This window comes from Stegodyphus dumicola, chromosome 4, assembly GCF_044657685.1.
Source record: "Stegodyphus dumicola isolate Sdum_Otavi_A_Nest chromosome 4, ASM4465768v1".
NCBI lineage: Eukaryota > Metazoa > Arthropoda > Arachnida > Araneae > Eresidae > Stegodyphus > Stegodyphus dumicola.
Window position 1 is genome coordinate 134,548,104 of NC_140771.1, and position 18,010 is coordinate 134,566,113.

General features: G+C 32.8%; 1 protein-coding gene across 4 annotated transcripts in view; it reads right to left on the reverse strand.

Moving 5' to 3' along the window:
* The window catches only part of LOC146997697 (inositol polyphosphate-5-phosphatase A-like), a 90,190-nt gene that overhangs the window by 46,831 nt on the left and 25,349 nt on the right, over positions 1 to 18,010 (reverse strand). The window contains exons 1-3 of one of the 4 annotated variants that reach the window (XM_085815495.1): positions 6,558 to 6,650; positions 5,744 to 5,785; positions 1,731 to 1,831 (exon numbers count right to left, since the gene is read on the reverse strand). In XM_085815495.1, coding sequence (XP_085671621.1) covers positions 1,731 to 1,831; positions 5,744 to 5,785; positions 6,558 to 6,584 — 170 coding nt within the window. In that variant the 5' untranslated portion in view covers positions 6,585 to 6,650. Of the gene's footprint in view, positions 1 to 1,730; positions 1,832 to 4,977; positions 5,331 to 5,362; positions 5,507 to 5,743; positions 5,786 to 6,557; positions 6,651 to 18,010 lie in introns of those variants that run through there. The other 3 variants (XM_085815494.1, XM_085815492.1, XM_085815491.1) reach the window with 3 other exon arrangements.

An 18,010-nucleotide genomic window follows, 5' to 3' on the forward strand; every position in this document is an offset into this window, starting at 1 on the left:
ATTTTTGTCATATTATGCTCATTTATTTTAAAATGGAAAAAAAAAATACTAATTAGATTGCCAGCAAAATGTGTGCTGTTTCTTATTACACAGTTCCAAGGTAGTTTGAGAACTACAAGCCTGTAAATTTCAGCTCTGAACTATGCAACATTACATGAGAAAGATCATAAGGTTAGCCAAAATATCTCTTTTGGTTAGTAATACCAAAAGGGGACTGCATCCAATAAAATTAATGCTTTGTGCAAGGAAAGACTACAAAGAAATTATATACTACAAATTGCTGCCACCAAATCAGACGAATTCAGAAAAATACTGTTTCCAAATGGCAGTTTTAATATAAAAAAAATCAATGCAAAGAGCCTAAAAGTGACCAACCTTTCTATCACAAGTATGGTTGGCCCAACATTTCGATGAATGTCAGACGAAAACATACTGAGCATAGATGAGATGTTTTGTGCCACCCACCCCCATATTCAAGACCTTGCCCTCTTGGATTTGCATCACTTCAGGTTACTTAAAGAATCTCTGAATAGCCTGCAGTTCATTTTTTTTTTTTTTTTTTTTTTTTTTTTTGAGATTATTTAACAACATGTCAATAACTTCTTTAAGAATGATCCCAATGACTTTTTAAAATGTAAATTTTCCAGGTGCTTGAGAGATGTCACAGAACCAAAACAAAAATTATAGGGGCAAAAACTCGGAATAAAATGACGCTAAAAAGTTCAATGTAGGTTTTCTACGTTTCTGCTCAGTTTCATTTGTATTTATCATCAGAAAATTTTAGATGACCCAACAGATTAACTGATAAATACTCTATGCAAATTGTTATAAGTATTATTCAACATAATGCTTTTCAAAAATGAAATTTTATTTACAAAATCTTACAGAACCCCTGTACTAGAAAACACTGGAAGTAGTATTGACAAACAGCCAACTCGTAGCACTGTTTGAATAATTTAAAAATGAAAAATATTTCTAGTTTGACTTTCATTGTATGAATATTATATCATGATTCTAAAATAATAAAACTTCATAATTAATGAGATCCTCTCAGCATTTGAAAGCTTATCAATTAATTAGATAATTCATTCAGCATACAATATGGATCAAAACTGAAAATTAAAGTAGGTTACATTCTAGTAAACCACAAAAGAATACCACTGAATGACATTTCCGAAGGAAAAAAATCACCTCAAATTATTCTAATATATTTATTAATAAGGCATCTCAAGGCAAATTGACAATGATGCCAAAAATCCCAAATTTTGAAATTAAATATTAGACAATTTTTGTCATATTGGAAGTTAAGCTTGTGTTTTATTTTTCATAACAGGGATATAAATTTCCTGAATGTAAGAATTACAGGCCCCAGGGAACTGCATAAAAAATACATTTTGTATCATTTGCAAAGTTCAATTTTTTAAACAAAAAAGAAAAGAAAAAAAAAGGGGGGGCTAAGGCATGAATATTCATGTAATTTAAAACTTGTTTTTGTAACTGGAAGTAGATATCCTTGATTAACAGTTGTGAAAATAAAGGCTGTGTAATCACTTTTCTGGACATGGTTTTTATGTGCGTATGCATTTGTGTACATGTGAGTATTAAATGTTCATTTATCAAGAATAATTTGTCAATTTTTTAATTTTAAAAACCTATTATATTAGTAATGAAACAATCTAATTTTATACCTGCAAAATTAAATATATACAATAAATTAAGAACTCATTTACCTTAAGAATTCTTCAACATGCCTCATAGATTCTTTAGTGTTTTTACCTTCAACTTCTTGGCAATGCAAGGTTATAAATTTTGGTGCATAACGCTTAACCACCTGAAAAATTTCACTTTGAATCAGCACGTATAACATTAACTTTCTATGCATGCAACAGAAAGAAATAGTATTAGCCTCAAATCCTTTTTTATTCAAAAGGGGAAAATATAACACTGTCTGAACAAAAAATTAATAAATATTAATAAATACTACTAAATTTGCCCCTGGGATCGACTAAGTCTCATATACAATTAAATGAAAGATGACTTTGAAAGTTGAATGCTACAGAAATATTTTAATTCTCCTTCAAAATTTTCTCATAGAATTCAAAATTTAATCTTGCAAATGAAGTACTTTTTTGATATTATATTCCCTCCTCCTTTGTTTTATTTTTTATTCAAAAGGGGAAAATATAACACTGTCTGAACAAAAAATTAATAAATATTAATAAATACTACTAAATTTGCCCCTGGGATCGACTAAGTCTCATATACAATTAAATGAAAGATGACTTTGAAAGTTGAATGCTACAGAAATATTTTAATTCTCCTTCAAAATTTTCTCATAGAATTCAAAATTTAATCTTGCAAATGAAGTACTTTTTTGATATTATATTCCCCCTTCCTTTGTTTTAAAATAGCTGATGATTTCATTTTGATTAGAGCTATTTTAACCTCACTCAAACATGTATAATTTCAAATGTATCATAATTCTGTGTGCAATACATCAATAATATAATAATTTCATTAACAGACAGAATATAAATATTTAATACATCTTACTCCTAATGTTTCTCGTTTCTCTAGTGGATTTTTTTTTTATAATTGTTATTCGATTTAAAAGCGCAATTTTTTGTCTTCTAAAATATAAGCTATTATTTGAGGCATTATGCGTTTGACATATAAAATTAAATCCTTAGCTGGGTAAACATAAATATCTTCATTACTTTTCTTATTCCAAATTACTCATTTCTACATCAGGCACTTAATATTCAGCCTTAAAGCAGTTCATTCATTTTTACACATCTAATTTATAAATGCTTGATGAATTTTATTAAAAATATCATTCCATCATTTCTAGATACAATATAAAATTAAGAACGCAAAACAAAATTGTTTTTATATGTGCTTTCAACCAATTTTTAAAAGTTTTCTGTACTTAAAACTCATTACCACGAAAGGGAAAAGGAGATGCAGCAAAATTTGACAGATTGCAAGCAAGGACAGATTTAATATTCTGGATAATATTTCATATATCCTCAAGAGAACTTTTGGGAATGTCCAGAATTTGCCAACAATAAAATAATAATACTACAATTCAAGCTTTTTTAATGAATTGGATAATACATCACTTTTTTTATATGCCATGATGAAGTATCATCCATGTAGTATATGTCATTTCTATGTCCATATGATTAACAGGGGAAATAACAGACTCAAACTTTTAAAAAGATTGCCTGGCATCACTTGGGGTTCCTTGACTGATACTCTTTTGACCTCATATAAAACTTATGTCAGGCCTGCTTTGGAGTACGGGGAGTGAACTTGCAAGCCACTGCCTGCAGAACCTGTCAAGAAGATATTAACTTGATGCAAAATAAGGCACTCATGATTATTACTGGTGCAGCTGGTTCCATTCCAATTCCTGCCATAGAGATTCAGACTGACACTGAGTCTTTAAAATTTAGAAGAGAAAAGCAAGTTTTAAAACTCTGTGATAAGTATGAAAGTTTGAATTTGAAACATTGGAATAAGTATTCCCCCGCCCCCCAACTGAAAACATACAAATCATTTATCACTTGTGTTGAGGAACTCTATGCCCTATATAACATCATGCCTACTTTACTCCACCCTTTCCAGTTTGGCCTCTCTCTTCCTACTATTAGAGCTCCTACTTATAATCTTGCCATCGGTATGTATTTTGACTCAAGATCCAACTTTGTTTAATATCAAATTTATTTCACTTTATAAACACATACATATTAATGTGACTATTTACGTGTATAGTATAATGATCAAATGATCCATACATTTTAATGATAAAAAGCATTCAGTATCTCAGTAACGTAACTTAATTGCTGCTTACTTAACTGCTTAGAACAGGAATTTTCCGATCACAATATTCAAATTCAAAAACAAAACTGGTTGCCAGGTTCAAACATAAAAAAATTACAAAACAAACTATTAAATAATAATAAAATCGAAATGCTAAACTTAACAGGAGTCACAACATCCTCCTTTAACATCCACATAAACTTTAACGAATGAGATGAAATTGAACTAAGAACTATAAATGTGTGAATATAAATATAACAATACAGAACAATAAACACACAAATAACATTATAATTATCAACGTCTAAGAAAAAGTCAATAGCAGTTCATTAAGTCCATCCGTTCACCAGGCACTACTCGACGACCGTTTTGAATTACCTTTACATCTTCTGGAATTTCATTATCACAAGACCCAAGCATTTCACCCAGGTGATTTTATGACTTTTAATTCTGACAACTTTACCAAGACTAAATTTTATTGGGCTGTCAGAATTCACATGGCAGATATTGCTTGCTACAGACTGACACGGGGGGGGGAGAGTCCATATTCTAGAGCAAAACCATGTTTCCCACAAAATTTTCAGCTTGCACTTTTATTATATTCATATTTAAAATGAAAAAAATTTATAACTGTAAGTAAGGATTTAGCTGCATCTACCAAGAAAACAACACCAAAACAGATTCTCAGTATTTAAGAACAATATAATCCTCCTCCTCCCCCCTTTTTGATTTGATAGTTATATTAAGATCAACTAAAACCTCAACCTTTAAAAAAAAAAAAAAAAAAAAAAAAACTTCAAACATACATATTATTAAGAACTTATAAATCATCTTTGAATGAAATTATTGAAAAAATTATTATTTAACATACTTCAAAAAAAATTATTTCCTGCAAGATGCCAAGCATTTTAAACAGTTTTCCTAACAATTGAAGCGGAAACACAAGTATTGTTAGACACAAAGACAGTTTGCTACAATTTATTCAAATATATCCATCTCTTAAAAATTACAATACAAAGGTGGTTTCCATTACAATTAATACAGTCTTGCTGCATTATATGAAAAGATACTTTATGATAATACACACCCACACTGAAATCGCAAATTTGCTATAGACTTTGAAGAGCATTTGTGAATTCATTGCCCACTTACAGCAGAAGTATTTGTGCATTTTAACATTTATTCCAATGATGTCCAGTTTGCTTATTATTTTACATTCTTTTTTTCCCACAGAAGAATGCTCTCCTCATGTACACAGTGATCTGTTTTCCCCTTAAACAGAGATTAAACACAAACTCGGCATTGCACATAACTTCAGCACTTGTGTATCAACCCTGATCACAGCTGCCTAAGAACTGTTGCAACTTCAACGTACACTCCAAAGAAATACACCAATGTAATAAAAATCCACAGTTTCATTATGAATCATCACAATAAAAACAAATGTACTCAATGGAAACTATACTAATCAGAAAAGTAAACACTGACAAAACTACAAATCCTTGTGTATTCAAACACACATGTGCTACTCACATACCCGAGTTGCCATATAAATACATAAATATTTTCAGACAACATCGTCAGATGCTATAAATACTTTTTTATAGTATGCATATTGCCTCATTAATTCTCTTTAGTGGATTTTTGGTAGAAGGTGCAGATAATCAGAAAGTACTTATGAAAGTTTTACAAAACATGCTGCAGTACAGAACCTTAATCAGGAAAAATTTATGCATTAGCATATTTTAGCAGAAAAAAATATGGTCAAATAATGTATATTTTGGACTTGGACCATTCAATAGGGAAGGCCTGACTAATGTTTCCAAATCAAGAAATCGATATTATTATACAATTTTCTGACTGAAATAATGAAATTCTAAAGCTTCAGAAAGAAGATAAAAAAATTTATAGCCCTTACCAGTAAAAGCACCCTGAGCCAAATTTTCAACAGTTCTTGTGGCTGTAAAAAATATAAACATATTACAAAATCCTTTTCTTTTACTTGATACATTAAGAAATTCATAAATAATTATAATCTCTAAAGTTTCTAAAATAGTCAAAAAGAACAAAAGCTAAAAAAAAAAGATATAAACTATTAATCTTTTAACAGTTTAGCTTATCATAAGCCCTCTGTAAAATTGCCTTCTTCTTTTAATTTTTAACACACTAAGCTGACATGGATGTTATTACCGATATAATAAAGAATATTTAAAATAATAAATGAAATACAATACAGAAAAAAATTAAACAATACAAGCTGAAACTAGCTCTGTATTACTAAAAATAAAATTCATGTTCCAACAGATGGTTGGCTGATCAACCATGGAACATGGATGATTTAGCATCCATGATTTTAGGTACACAAAACATAGCACCCCCAAAAAATCATAAACCACAAACCAAAAGTAAACTGCCAAAACATAATACATAAATAATTATGCACAGATATAGTTTTAAAGAATTTCTTTGAAGCAAAAAAAAAAGGTGGAACAAAATTTTGCAAAATGAACTGTAGCACAATGAAATGAATGTACATTAAAGACATTAATTTATTGCAAAAATTAGCGAAGTAAATAATTACACATATATATTGAAACATATATTTATCAATAAGAAATATTATCAAACAGTGGACTTATTTTATCACACTACAAGACAAGCAAGTAAAAAGTGCATTACAGAGTGCAAAGAATGATTATTAAATTATTTTAAACACAATGATAATCTCTTACAATATAATTAAAGTAATTCCAATCCATTAAAATGTTCTTTTGTTTTTCTTAAAACCTCGTGAAGTTTTTGACAAATAAGAAAAAAAATCCACAAAGAGATTTATTAAGTTTATAGTGGCTGAAATTATAAAATAGTACCAATTACCAAATTGAACATGATTAGAAGTACGGGCAAAATTAAGTGAGTGAGGTTTTTGGCGCAAAACCAAAGATGATTATAACATGCCAAACACAAGGTGGGATGATCGAAACTGATGAGATTAAAATACAATAAATAAAAACAGGTGAACAAATGTACAAAATCCAGAGGATGAAGTCATATAAAAACAAGGTAAAAGCACACATTAAAATTCAAGACACAATGTTCACAACAAATTACATTAGGTAATAAAAGCCAGTCTCTTCTAAATAATAAAATTAATTACAATTGAACTCTCTTCCGATTAAACAGTCACAGCTATTAAAATATTTCTGACGAAGACTATTAAAACATAGACACTCGATTAAAATATGACGGACAGATACACAAACATTACAATTTAAACAAATAGGCTCATTTTCAGCTTTCAGAAGATAGTTATGGGTCACTCTAGTGTGACCAATTCTGAGGTGAGTCAAAAGAACTTTCTCCTTACGATTTCCAGCAAAATACCAATGCTCAATTCTAGGCTTTATATTTTTTAACTTGTTGTGAAGCTGAACATCCCAAATTTGCTGCCATTTTTTTTTTTTTTTTTTTTTTTTTTCAGATCTTCCCCTTGATGACACAGCAGATGTCTCTAAAAGGGGTAAGGTGACTGGACAGTTCAACAGCAGATGTTGCTACAATATCTGCAAGCTCATTTCCCTTTATTCCCGGGAACCCAGCAGTACAGGATTTCATATCCTCGAATTGTTAAGTTTATATGAATCTTGAGAATATCTATTACCACAGGATTCTGAGTGTTGGGAAAAGCTTCCAACGATTTAAAAGCACTACATGAGTCTGTATAAACTATGAACTTTTTGTGGCAGAGCTTTGAGATGTACAAAAGACCATAATATATTGCAGTTAGTTCAGATGTTAAGACAGAGAAAGCATGGTGCAAGCGTCTGTGTAAATGATGCTGTTAGCACTTGCCTTCACGTGATGATTGAAAAAATTTAGAAGCTGGATCCGTGCATTTTCCAAAGGTGGGATTTCTAAATTCTGCACTGCTTGGGGACACATATCAGACAGGGAGAGTTCCTCAATGATAGGGTGTGCTGTTAAAGGAAAGGTATGATGGACATGATGGACGTGTTTCAAATAAAGTGCTACACACATTATCAAGGAAGCACAACTTGTTAGGTTGTTCAGGTTGCGATAAAATATTAAAATACTGCAAAAGGGATAATTGCTCATGCCTCAGATAAAGTGATGGTTTGTTACAGTCAACATACAGACTCTGGACAGGAGAAGTCCTGAGAGCTCCTGAACAAATATCCGCAGAGCTTGATGGTGAACAGAATTTAGTTTTAACAATACTGATGACAGAGCGGATCCGTAAACAACTGAGCCATAGTCCAGTCTAGAGCAGACAAGCGCTCTGTAAATGCGAAGCATACAGCAACGCTCTGCACCCCAGGAGTTCGCCAACACTTTCAAAATATTTAGTGTTTTCAAACACTTCTTTCTCAAATTTAAAACATGAGAAAGGAAAGTCAATTTTCGGTCGAACGTCACTCCTAAAAATTTTACTTCAGGCACAACTGGAATAATTGTACCATTCAGATATAACTAAGGCACAGGATGGAGACCTCGCTTCCTACAAAAGTGCACGCACAAAGTTTTCTGTTTCAAAAATGTAAATCCCTGATTGTCTGACCATTCTGGGATCTTATTTAGAGCCATTTGTAATTGCCTCTCTACGTATTTCATGTTTGCCCCTCAACAGCTAATCTGTAAATCATCAACATATAGAGATCCCAAGATGGTGGAAGGAAGTTCTTTTAATACACAGTTTATTTTTAAAATGAACAGGGTTACACTAAGCACACAGCCTTGAGGCACACCCTCTTCCTGTTCAAAAACATCTGACAAAACACAGCCAATCCTTACTGGAAAAGTTCTAATGTTCAAGAAAATTGATAGGTCGCTGCGCAAGCCACTCTCGTGAAGATCCCGAAGTATACTGTATCTCCATGTCTTACCATAAGCTTTTTCAATGTCGAAGAATACCGAAACTAGGTGACTTCTTCTTACAAAAGCTTTTCGAATATATGTCTCGAAGAGAAGCATGTTATCTACGGCTGTTCTCCTCTTTCGGAATCCGCTTTGATAAGGCGATATAATATTATTCTTTTCCAAGAAGTAGACTAGGCGGCTGTTTACCATGTTTTCAAACAGCTTACATATGCAACTCGTAAGGGTTAATTGGCCGATTGCTGGAGGGATTTCTTGGATCTTTCCCTGGCTTAGCAATAGGAATTACAACAGCTCTCCTCCATGCACTGGGAAAAGTATGCTCCTTCCACACTTTATTGTAAAGAATGAGAAGGGCAATCAGTGAGTTATAGCACAGATGCTTTAGCATTTCATAATTCACGCCATCAAGACACGGAGAAGACCTATGTGTCTGCAACAAAGCTCTCCTTAATTCAAGCAAAGTAAAGTCTCTAAGACTCAGATTTGAAAGAGTTGAATGCGATGGAATTTCTTTCAGAGCGCTGGATAGAGAGAAATGCAGGTGAATAGTTTCTCTAGGAAGAAATGGCAGCAAATGTCTCACCAATAGTATTCACAATTTCTTCTATGTAGCTGATCACTCGGCCATCTTTTCCCAAAAAGGAAAGTGAGTGGTCTTATATATTCTGCATGGTTTTTGAACTTTTTCCCAAACCCGCTTACTAGGCATAGAGGATGTTATTGATGACACATACGAAATCCAAGATTTCCTTTGGCTCTGCCTTCTTACTTTTCATGCATTTGCTTTGGCTCTTTTAAATGCTATGAGGTTTCGCAGAGTAGGATATCTACAAAAAATGGTATACAATTCTCCGTAGTTCCCCCCCACACACAAAGCATTCCTTTTTTAGGATGCAACCTCCTTCTTGATGTTACTATCATGTAACATTACTGTATAGAGCATGGGCAAAATTTCTGTATTTAAACTTCTCAAACCATTTTCAACTGTGTAATCAGAAACAGCCATTTGAACGAAACCTATGCCATAGCAAGATAGAAGTACAGAAAGTGAGCAGAAAAGACCATATTTAAAAACATCTCCTTTGATAAAGTTCACTCTTTATCAGCAGTAATAAAATCATTAAAAGAAAATGCACTTGATTTGAAAAACTGCTGAATTTTCCAGATGATACAATATGTAATATCAATATATTACAGTAGCTTCTTCTACAAATTTTACAATGTATTGCATAATTTTTATGACCTATCTGATCTGCACTTTTTCCCCTTATATGAAATAAATATGAGCATATGACCAAAAGGAATTAGAAGAATTAATACTGATGAGATACTGTTTAGCTAATAGTAGAAAAACACTCCTGTTTAAAAGTGAGCCGTTTGTCAGGCCATAGTCTATTATACTTGAATGAAGTAAAAGCTTTTAATTATTTGCTATTTTATATATATTTACAATAATTTTTTGTAATAATATATATATATATGTAAAATTACAATCCATTAATTAAGAATATTAATGAATTCTTAATCCATTAATTAAGAAACTTAAGGAAATGAGAAGAGAAATTGTAGTTAGCTCGCCAAAAAGTTACCAGGAGCTGTGGCTCCAAGAAAAAGTTCAACACAGTTTTTTAAAAAAACAATGACATTGAAGGGTGAAAAATTAGGCTACACGCGAAATAAAATGTAAATTATAAAATGCAGTAAAATACAATCGTTGGATACAAGTTAAAGGCAAAAAATACATTAAATTCCTATCGATGTGACAAGTTAAAAAATATAAAAAACCAATCGATGGAACAAGTAAAAACAAATAAAACAAATAAAAACATATAAAAATTATAAAGCGGAAAATGGTAAATTAGCTCAATTTGAGGTCCAACCTGGCTTTTCAAGGGAAATTTCTGGTTAAACGTCAAACCAAGCTAACTCCATTACTTGTTTCGCCGAAACAGACAATTGAAACTTTAGCATTACGAAATTTTTAATTAAATAGATAAATTGCCCTAAAAATTTTTTTTACTCTCAATTCTCTGTTCCAATTTCCCGACGCGTCCGCTCAAAATGACACATTAAGGTGTAAAAAAATGAAAATGCAACTCCAATGTACAACAATAATAAAAATAATAATAAATAGCGGTCTGCTATTAGTCAAAATATAAATAACGTACGGGCTAGACCTGCCAGCTTAAAGAATTAAACCTTTATAAATTTAGAAATCTGAAATTAAATTTAAATGAAATCTAACAGTGTGGGTCTTGCTAAGACCAAGAAAACTTTTTTTTTTGAAAAAGAAACATAAAAAGCAGACCTGTGGCTATGCAGTTTTTTCTATCGTGAAGCATAAACTGAAAGGGGTTGTAATTCCCCTCTGTGTCTTTCAACGCTCTCCTACTTGTTGTGTGACGTAAGAAGGGGTAAACAAAGTCACTGGGCAACAGCCTATGTGATAAGACTGTCCGCTGGCGGGAACTCGCCCCAAGAAACCAAAGGGGGGTCGAAAGACTTGGAAAGACGTGGAAAAAGTTCAAAATGGCGTCAGTCAAGTTGTTTTAAAAATAAGAACTGCCTCAAAAAGTGAAAATGGCTAATTCAGCTAAAATTACTTAACATGGCCACAAAAGTAAGAGTAAAATGGAAAAAACAGTCATTAGTTAATAAAAGTCATAATTCTTCAAGCTAGAGAGCGATCAAGGCCTCAATGAAAAACGAAAAGGCTCGTTTGTTAATAACAGGAGTAGAATTGGCCACATTTTTAATATTTGGTTTCAAAGACATAAGTCCACACAAAACAGACATAAATGAATATGAGAAGAAACATGACCTTCTAGACGTAAAGAACTTGTTACTACTCGATAAAATTATTTTCAAGTGACTGCAAGAAAAAGGTTTATCTTTTAAACAACAAACCTTCTGAACAATAACTATAGAAGTACTGGGTCTTTCCCAGATTTAGATTGAAGACTCCTTTCACGTACTTACAGTATCCAGCTTATGAGTCTTACAGTTGTCTCATCTAGTCACATTAACTGATGATTATTTCAGTTTTCAGGGTGTCATTCACATAAACATTAAAACACAGTCAGACTGACATAAAAGTTTAAAATACAGTGGTTTGTAAATGTTTACTCAGCTGTGAGAAACGTATGACTGCTATATGCCTAAAGGAGGCATTCCTTTGTAAAGGACATTCTGAAATCACTGGCTTATACAGTACAAAGTCCGTAATCCAGACTCGTCGCGACTTCGGCGATTCTGGATTAGGGGTTTTTCCGGATTATAGATCATCAATTTAAATCTGGTAAGATGGCAAGCAGAAATTATACAATTAAAAATATTAAACCGTAATTTATGAAATAAAGAGCAATTATGATCTAAAGGGTATCAAAATTTACAAAATAGCTTAATATTTATTTGTTTACTTTATTAAACATTTCTTTTAATGTAAGTTGTTTGCTTTGTTTTTTGTGCTAGATGCGCATGCGTAAATGCATTACAGGCATAAAGAGAAATTATTATCTAAAGGGTATCTAAATTCACACATACACACAAAAAAAAAAAAAAAAAGAGAGAGAGAGAGCTTAATATTTACTTGCTTACTTTGTTATACATTTCTTTCAATGTAAGTTGTTTAAGGTGCTTCATTTTTTGTACTAAACGCGCATGTGTAAACGCATTACATGCATGCGTAAACGCATTATATGCATGTGTAAAGCATACAAAAAAGTTTGTGGCTTTGAGGTCCGGATTATAGATCATTCCGGATAATGGACTTTATACTGTATTTCATTTACCCTCATAAAGAAAACCATGAAAAACTTGTTCAGTGAGCCCTAATTAAAAATCAGACCTGGGCCAAGTGAGGATATTTTAGTAGCCTTAATCTTTCAGCCATTGGGTAGTCACTCCGTGGGAGATAAAGGTATCAAACAACACAGTATATATTTGCTAAGAATTTGCCACATGTAATATGTATTCAGAAATCAAGATGATCAATTTATGTACAGATGCATCTGAAATGTCTAAAGCTGTTCTTTATTTTTTTAACAAACACTAATTAGTTAAACATCAGTATTTAAAGCAAACAAGCAATGAGATTGCAGCACTGAAGCATGTAAGTAAAAATTCTGCCTTTACAGGTATAAATAAAAGCTGAATTTTTGAATTACTACTTCTCCCCCACCCCATTATATGCATATGTGTATTAAATGGCAAAAATATAGATAAAATATAAATCTTCATTATTTTTCTTTATAATTTGAAGCATCTCTGTCTTACAATGGGATATAACTCCAAAGTACAATCCATTATCAAAAAAGGAATCTGGCCATTAATTCCATAGCTTTACAAACATATTATTTCCCTATACATTTAGAGACTTAAGAGTATAACTCCTAGTTACAGCAAATTTTTGTCAAAGTGCTCAGGTGAAATAAAATACTTGAAGAGCTGGCCTCCATCAGTACTGCATACAGATGGGAATATATCCAACACAATTAGGAAGGGATTGCAAAGCCACCCATTTAAAAAATATAGATATGTATTTACATATGTGTAAAATCTGAAAGCATTAATATGAAATAATCATTTTATATTATGCCCAAAGGGACACTTTTTTATGTTTTTTAAGTTACCTTTATTAAATATCATTTTCTTCACCCTTAACCTGTAAAATTATATTCAACAGCAATATTACAAAAAAATTAAAAAAGAGGATATCGAAAATCAGAGTTTCTGATGCACAGTGTCGCGCGCTGAAGATAAAAACTTTTTTACCCCTCCCTGTACAGTGTTGCCATTGCTTGCTTTGAAATCATTGATTTTGTTAATCAGAAATTCATTTAAGTTTTACAAAATAGGAAATACATACTAATACTAATTCCAAATTCGGGCTTCCAGATGCCCATATTTGAGTGGAGGACTAAATTATTTAAAATTTGATGCCTCTAGGTACCATTGTTTTTTCAGTGCGACAAACATACATGCATTCATGCAGATTCTTTATTATTTAATTTCCTTATTTATAATGCAGAGCTCTAATATTTGCTGGCAACAATTTGAAAAGTGAAATGCCGTTTAGAGTGAACCAATGCAAAATGGCAAAACAAAATTAATAGTCCTTCTGAGCAAATTTCCCCTTTCGGCTATATATATATTTAAAAGAAAAAAAAAAAAAAAAATAATAAAAAAAATTAAAGAATGATCAACTACTGCAAGTTCATGATGTTCATACTTCTAATCTCAAATTTAAGAAGGCATAAGTTTAATTCTAAGTCAAAGCACAATCTAGCAACCTACATATTGTAATGCTTACTCATAAGAAAGATTTTCAGAGATTTCATGCAAACCATCTTGGAAAAATTACTGAGATACTTAATATGGCAAGCATTTAATGAAAAATTTTATCCATTTAATAAACTGTCAGTCTATACTTTACTGTCACAGCCTCTGTGCAATGAAAAAGAATAAATTTCTAGAAGGTTACAACTTAAAATTTCACATTAGCTGATAACTTAGGCACTAATTTTGTGTGAATGAAACACATTTATAATAGCTGTTCTAACCACAGTTTGTGCTAGGCAGTTTGCTACCCAAGTGTACTCTCTACGGTTCCAAAATTCTGTGACTCGATGCCTCCATAAATTCTATAAATTTTACCACTCTGCTTCCCATTGCCTCCCCTAAATTCTAAAAATTTTGCTACTCGATGCTTCTCAGAATTCTAAAAATGTTGCTCCCCCCCAGTGCAACCACACAGGTTGCACCTATTTTGGTGGTGGCTCTGGTTCTAACTTATTACACAAATATTTAATTTGGTTGAAGTTAAGATAGGCTCCTCCATAGGTATCTCCCAGAAATATGCAGTAACAGATCATTATTTTAGAATAGCACTCTCACATTGATAAAGTACAGAACTATTTCAGACAGTTTCCAGAGCACAAACAGCACAGGTTAATTGAAAATGTCTGGATAAACCTGAATATTCATAATCTGCCTCACAGACACCAAAAACCAGCTCATTCTTGGCGTAAGAGGACCGCAACATAATGAAATTTTGCATACTGTTACAGGAAGGTGCAGCATTTTCAATACTTATATGTGACTCACATTACCAAACCCAACTTCCTCTTTACTTTACCAACATTGGTATGGTTAACAACCGAAGAATATTCTGAACTGACTGATGATTGGAAATTTATTGATAATGTGATGTACAGATTTTTCATGCATACTACTCTTATAGTACATGATTTTCATTTATGTTACTAAAGTCAACCGCTGTTACATTAAAAGTCATGCTTCCATGGGCAATGCAACCAGTGCAGTCACACCATAAGCAGTTTTTTTTTTTTTTTTTTTTTAAATTTAGAAAAGCAACTTGTAGCAAATCTACAGATGGAAAATTTTTTTAGAATTTAGAAGAGATACTGCCAGAATTCATGCACAGTAAAATTTATAGAATTTAGAGAGGTTCTGGACAGCAGAATTTAAAGACTCGCAGATACCGCACTTGGAGAAAAAATGGTTAGCTTTGATCCTGATAATGCCACTGATATTACAGCCAAAATTTTCCACTGGTAGATATCCCAATACCTGTGGCCAGATAGCGCACTTTAGATAGTATAAAATTGACTGTGACCAGATAGCATAAAATTAATCTGGGAAACAAAAACAAAACAAAATCATAGGATACTTATAATACAGATATTTAAGTCACACTACAGAGCATACCTAAAAACAAGAGATCCTTTTCAGATCACATCAGATAGCCTATTTGTATAATATTTGGTACTAGCAATAATAGCTTAATACGAGGGCCATCCAGGAAGTAGATTACGTTTCCGTCTGTGTCCGCTAGGGGCGGGGCTAGCGCGGCCATCTTGGGGTCAGAGCGTTGCGCAGCTCAGTCTGCATCTAGCCGTGCTAGTGAGAGGTTCGTGCTGTGCTCCGTTCAGATACTGTGACGGTTTGAAATGTCTGCGTTAATTGAAAATCCCGCGAGCTGCGAGGTGCCCTCAGTAATAAGGTTTCTGACTGCAAAAACTGTAAACCGATAGAAATCTATCGGCAGCTTCGTGAAGTGTATGGGGACAACATTATCACTGAAGGTGGAGTGCGTCAGTGGGTCATAAGATTTCAAAATGGCCGAACCAATGTTCACGACGAAGATCGAAGTGGGAGACCCAGCATAGTGACCGCCGAACTTCTCGAAAAAGTCGATGCTAAAGTCCGTGAAAATCGAAATTTCACAATAACGGAACTTTCTTTGAGTTTTCCACAAATTTCGCGAAGTTTGTTGCACGAAATCATCAGCGAAAAGCTTGGTTACCACAAGTTTTGTGCAAGATGGATTCCAAAAATCTTGACAGAGGACCACAAAAATCAGCGAATGGCTGCAGCGTTGAACTTTTTGGACGCTTACCATAAGGATGGTGACTCTTTACTCGATCGCATCGTTACTGGTGACGAAACATGGGTGAAACATGTGAACTGTGAAACGAAATTGCAATCAATGCAGTGGGGGCACACAAGTTCTCCCCAAAAACCCAAGAAATGCATGCAAACAATGTCGGCAAGGAAGATGATGGCGACTGTTTTTTGGGACAGAAAAGGTGTAATTTTGGTGGACTTCCTGGAAAGAGGCACTACAATAAACTCTCAAAGGTATTGCCAAACTCTCCAAAAACTCAGAAGAGCAATTCAAAACAAGCGCAGAGGAATGTTGAGCTCTAAGATCTTGTTGATTCACGACAACGCCCGGCCCCACACGGCAAATGTCACTCGTAAAGTTCTTGAATCTTTTAAGTGGGAGTTGTTTCCTCATCCGCCGTACAGTCCCGACCTGGCACCGAGCGACTTCCACCTATTCCCAGCAATGAAGAAGTGGCTGGCTATGCAGCGTTTTGATGACGACGCACAGCTGCAAGAAGAGGTAACGAAGTGGTTGAAGGCGCAGGCGGCCGAATTTTTCGACGAAGGAATTTCCAAGCTCGTACATCGCTACGATAAATGCCTTAATTTGTATGGTGACTATGTAGAAAAGTAGTATTTGAGTGTGGCTTTCATCTGTATATAATAAAATTTGTTTCCTATACTTTGTTTATTTTTTTATTCCAAAACGTAATCTACTTTCTGGATAGCCCTCGTATTTATGATTAAGAACAGGTACCGTATATATCTGCGTATAAGTCGATCCCTCCCGACTTTTGAGAAAAATAAATTTGCCACCGCTGATAAAACAGCATGCCGATGTACTTGATAAAATTACACTCGCACTTTAGCAAATTTTTATTTATTTCCATTTTAGCACATGATAAGCACGATGCTGTCGAAACATATCCCAAATCAAAAGGGAAGGTTTCCTTAAAATTACATATGGTTTTTTAAACCATAGATTTTGAAACCAATCAGTCGGGTGTAGTCCATCCAACCATTTTTCTGGAAGCAAACATGAACACATGCTGGAAATGCTGTCAAATGCTGCACAAACAAATTTAATAAAAAACTAATAAATAAAATGCAAAGAATAAATAATTTTTTTTTTCTGTACGAACGATAACGATATATGTAATAATCAAGTCTGATGTGTCATCGATCAGCGACGGCAGATCTTCTTTTCTTTCTTTCTTTTTTTTTTTTTTAAGGTTTTGCGTATAAGTCGACCCCCTACTTCAAAGTTTGATTTTTTTCCTTAACATTGTCAACTTATACATGGGTATATACAGCACTTAAACTAAAAATTACCTTGTCATAGAAATTAGTCAAATGTGAAAAGGATAATTTTATTATTTGTCACTAACTGTATTAACAATGGGTTATTAATTACTTTTTTTACTTTCAAATTACTTTTTTTACTTATTTATTATGCCATCATAAAAGTGATAACATGGCATGAAGGATCACAGGAATTACTGTAACAGAAAGTTACAAAAAAACATTTTGATAAACAATATTGTTTGTGCTTGAATGCTCAATTCATTGTTAAAGAAAAAATTAAATCATGAATCATAAATTAATCGTGAAGAATTATGAATTATCAGTAAAGAAAATTCACTATGTCTCTTATAACAGTAATGATAATCTACCTAGAGAATATTTTTAAAAGCTACACTAATTCAAAACCAAGAAACAGGCTCCACATATGCATATTGTGTAAAGATGATCAAATCAAAATAGTTTAGAATTTGTAGAATGAAAGATTATATTTGTTTCTTTCTTACTTAGAGATTACCCTAAGACAGATTCTGTGCTAATGCTGATATAAAGCAAGCAAGCATCTCCAATAAAA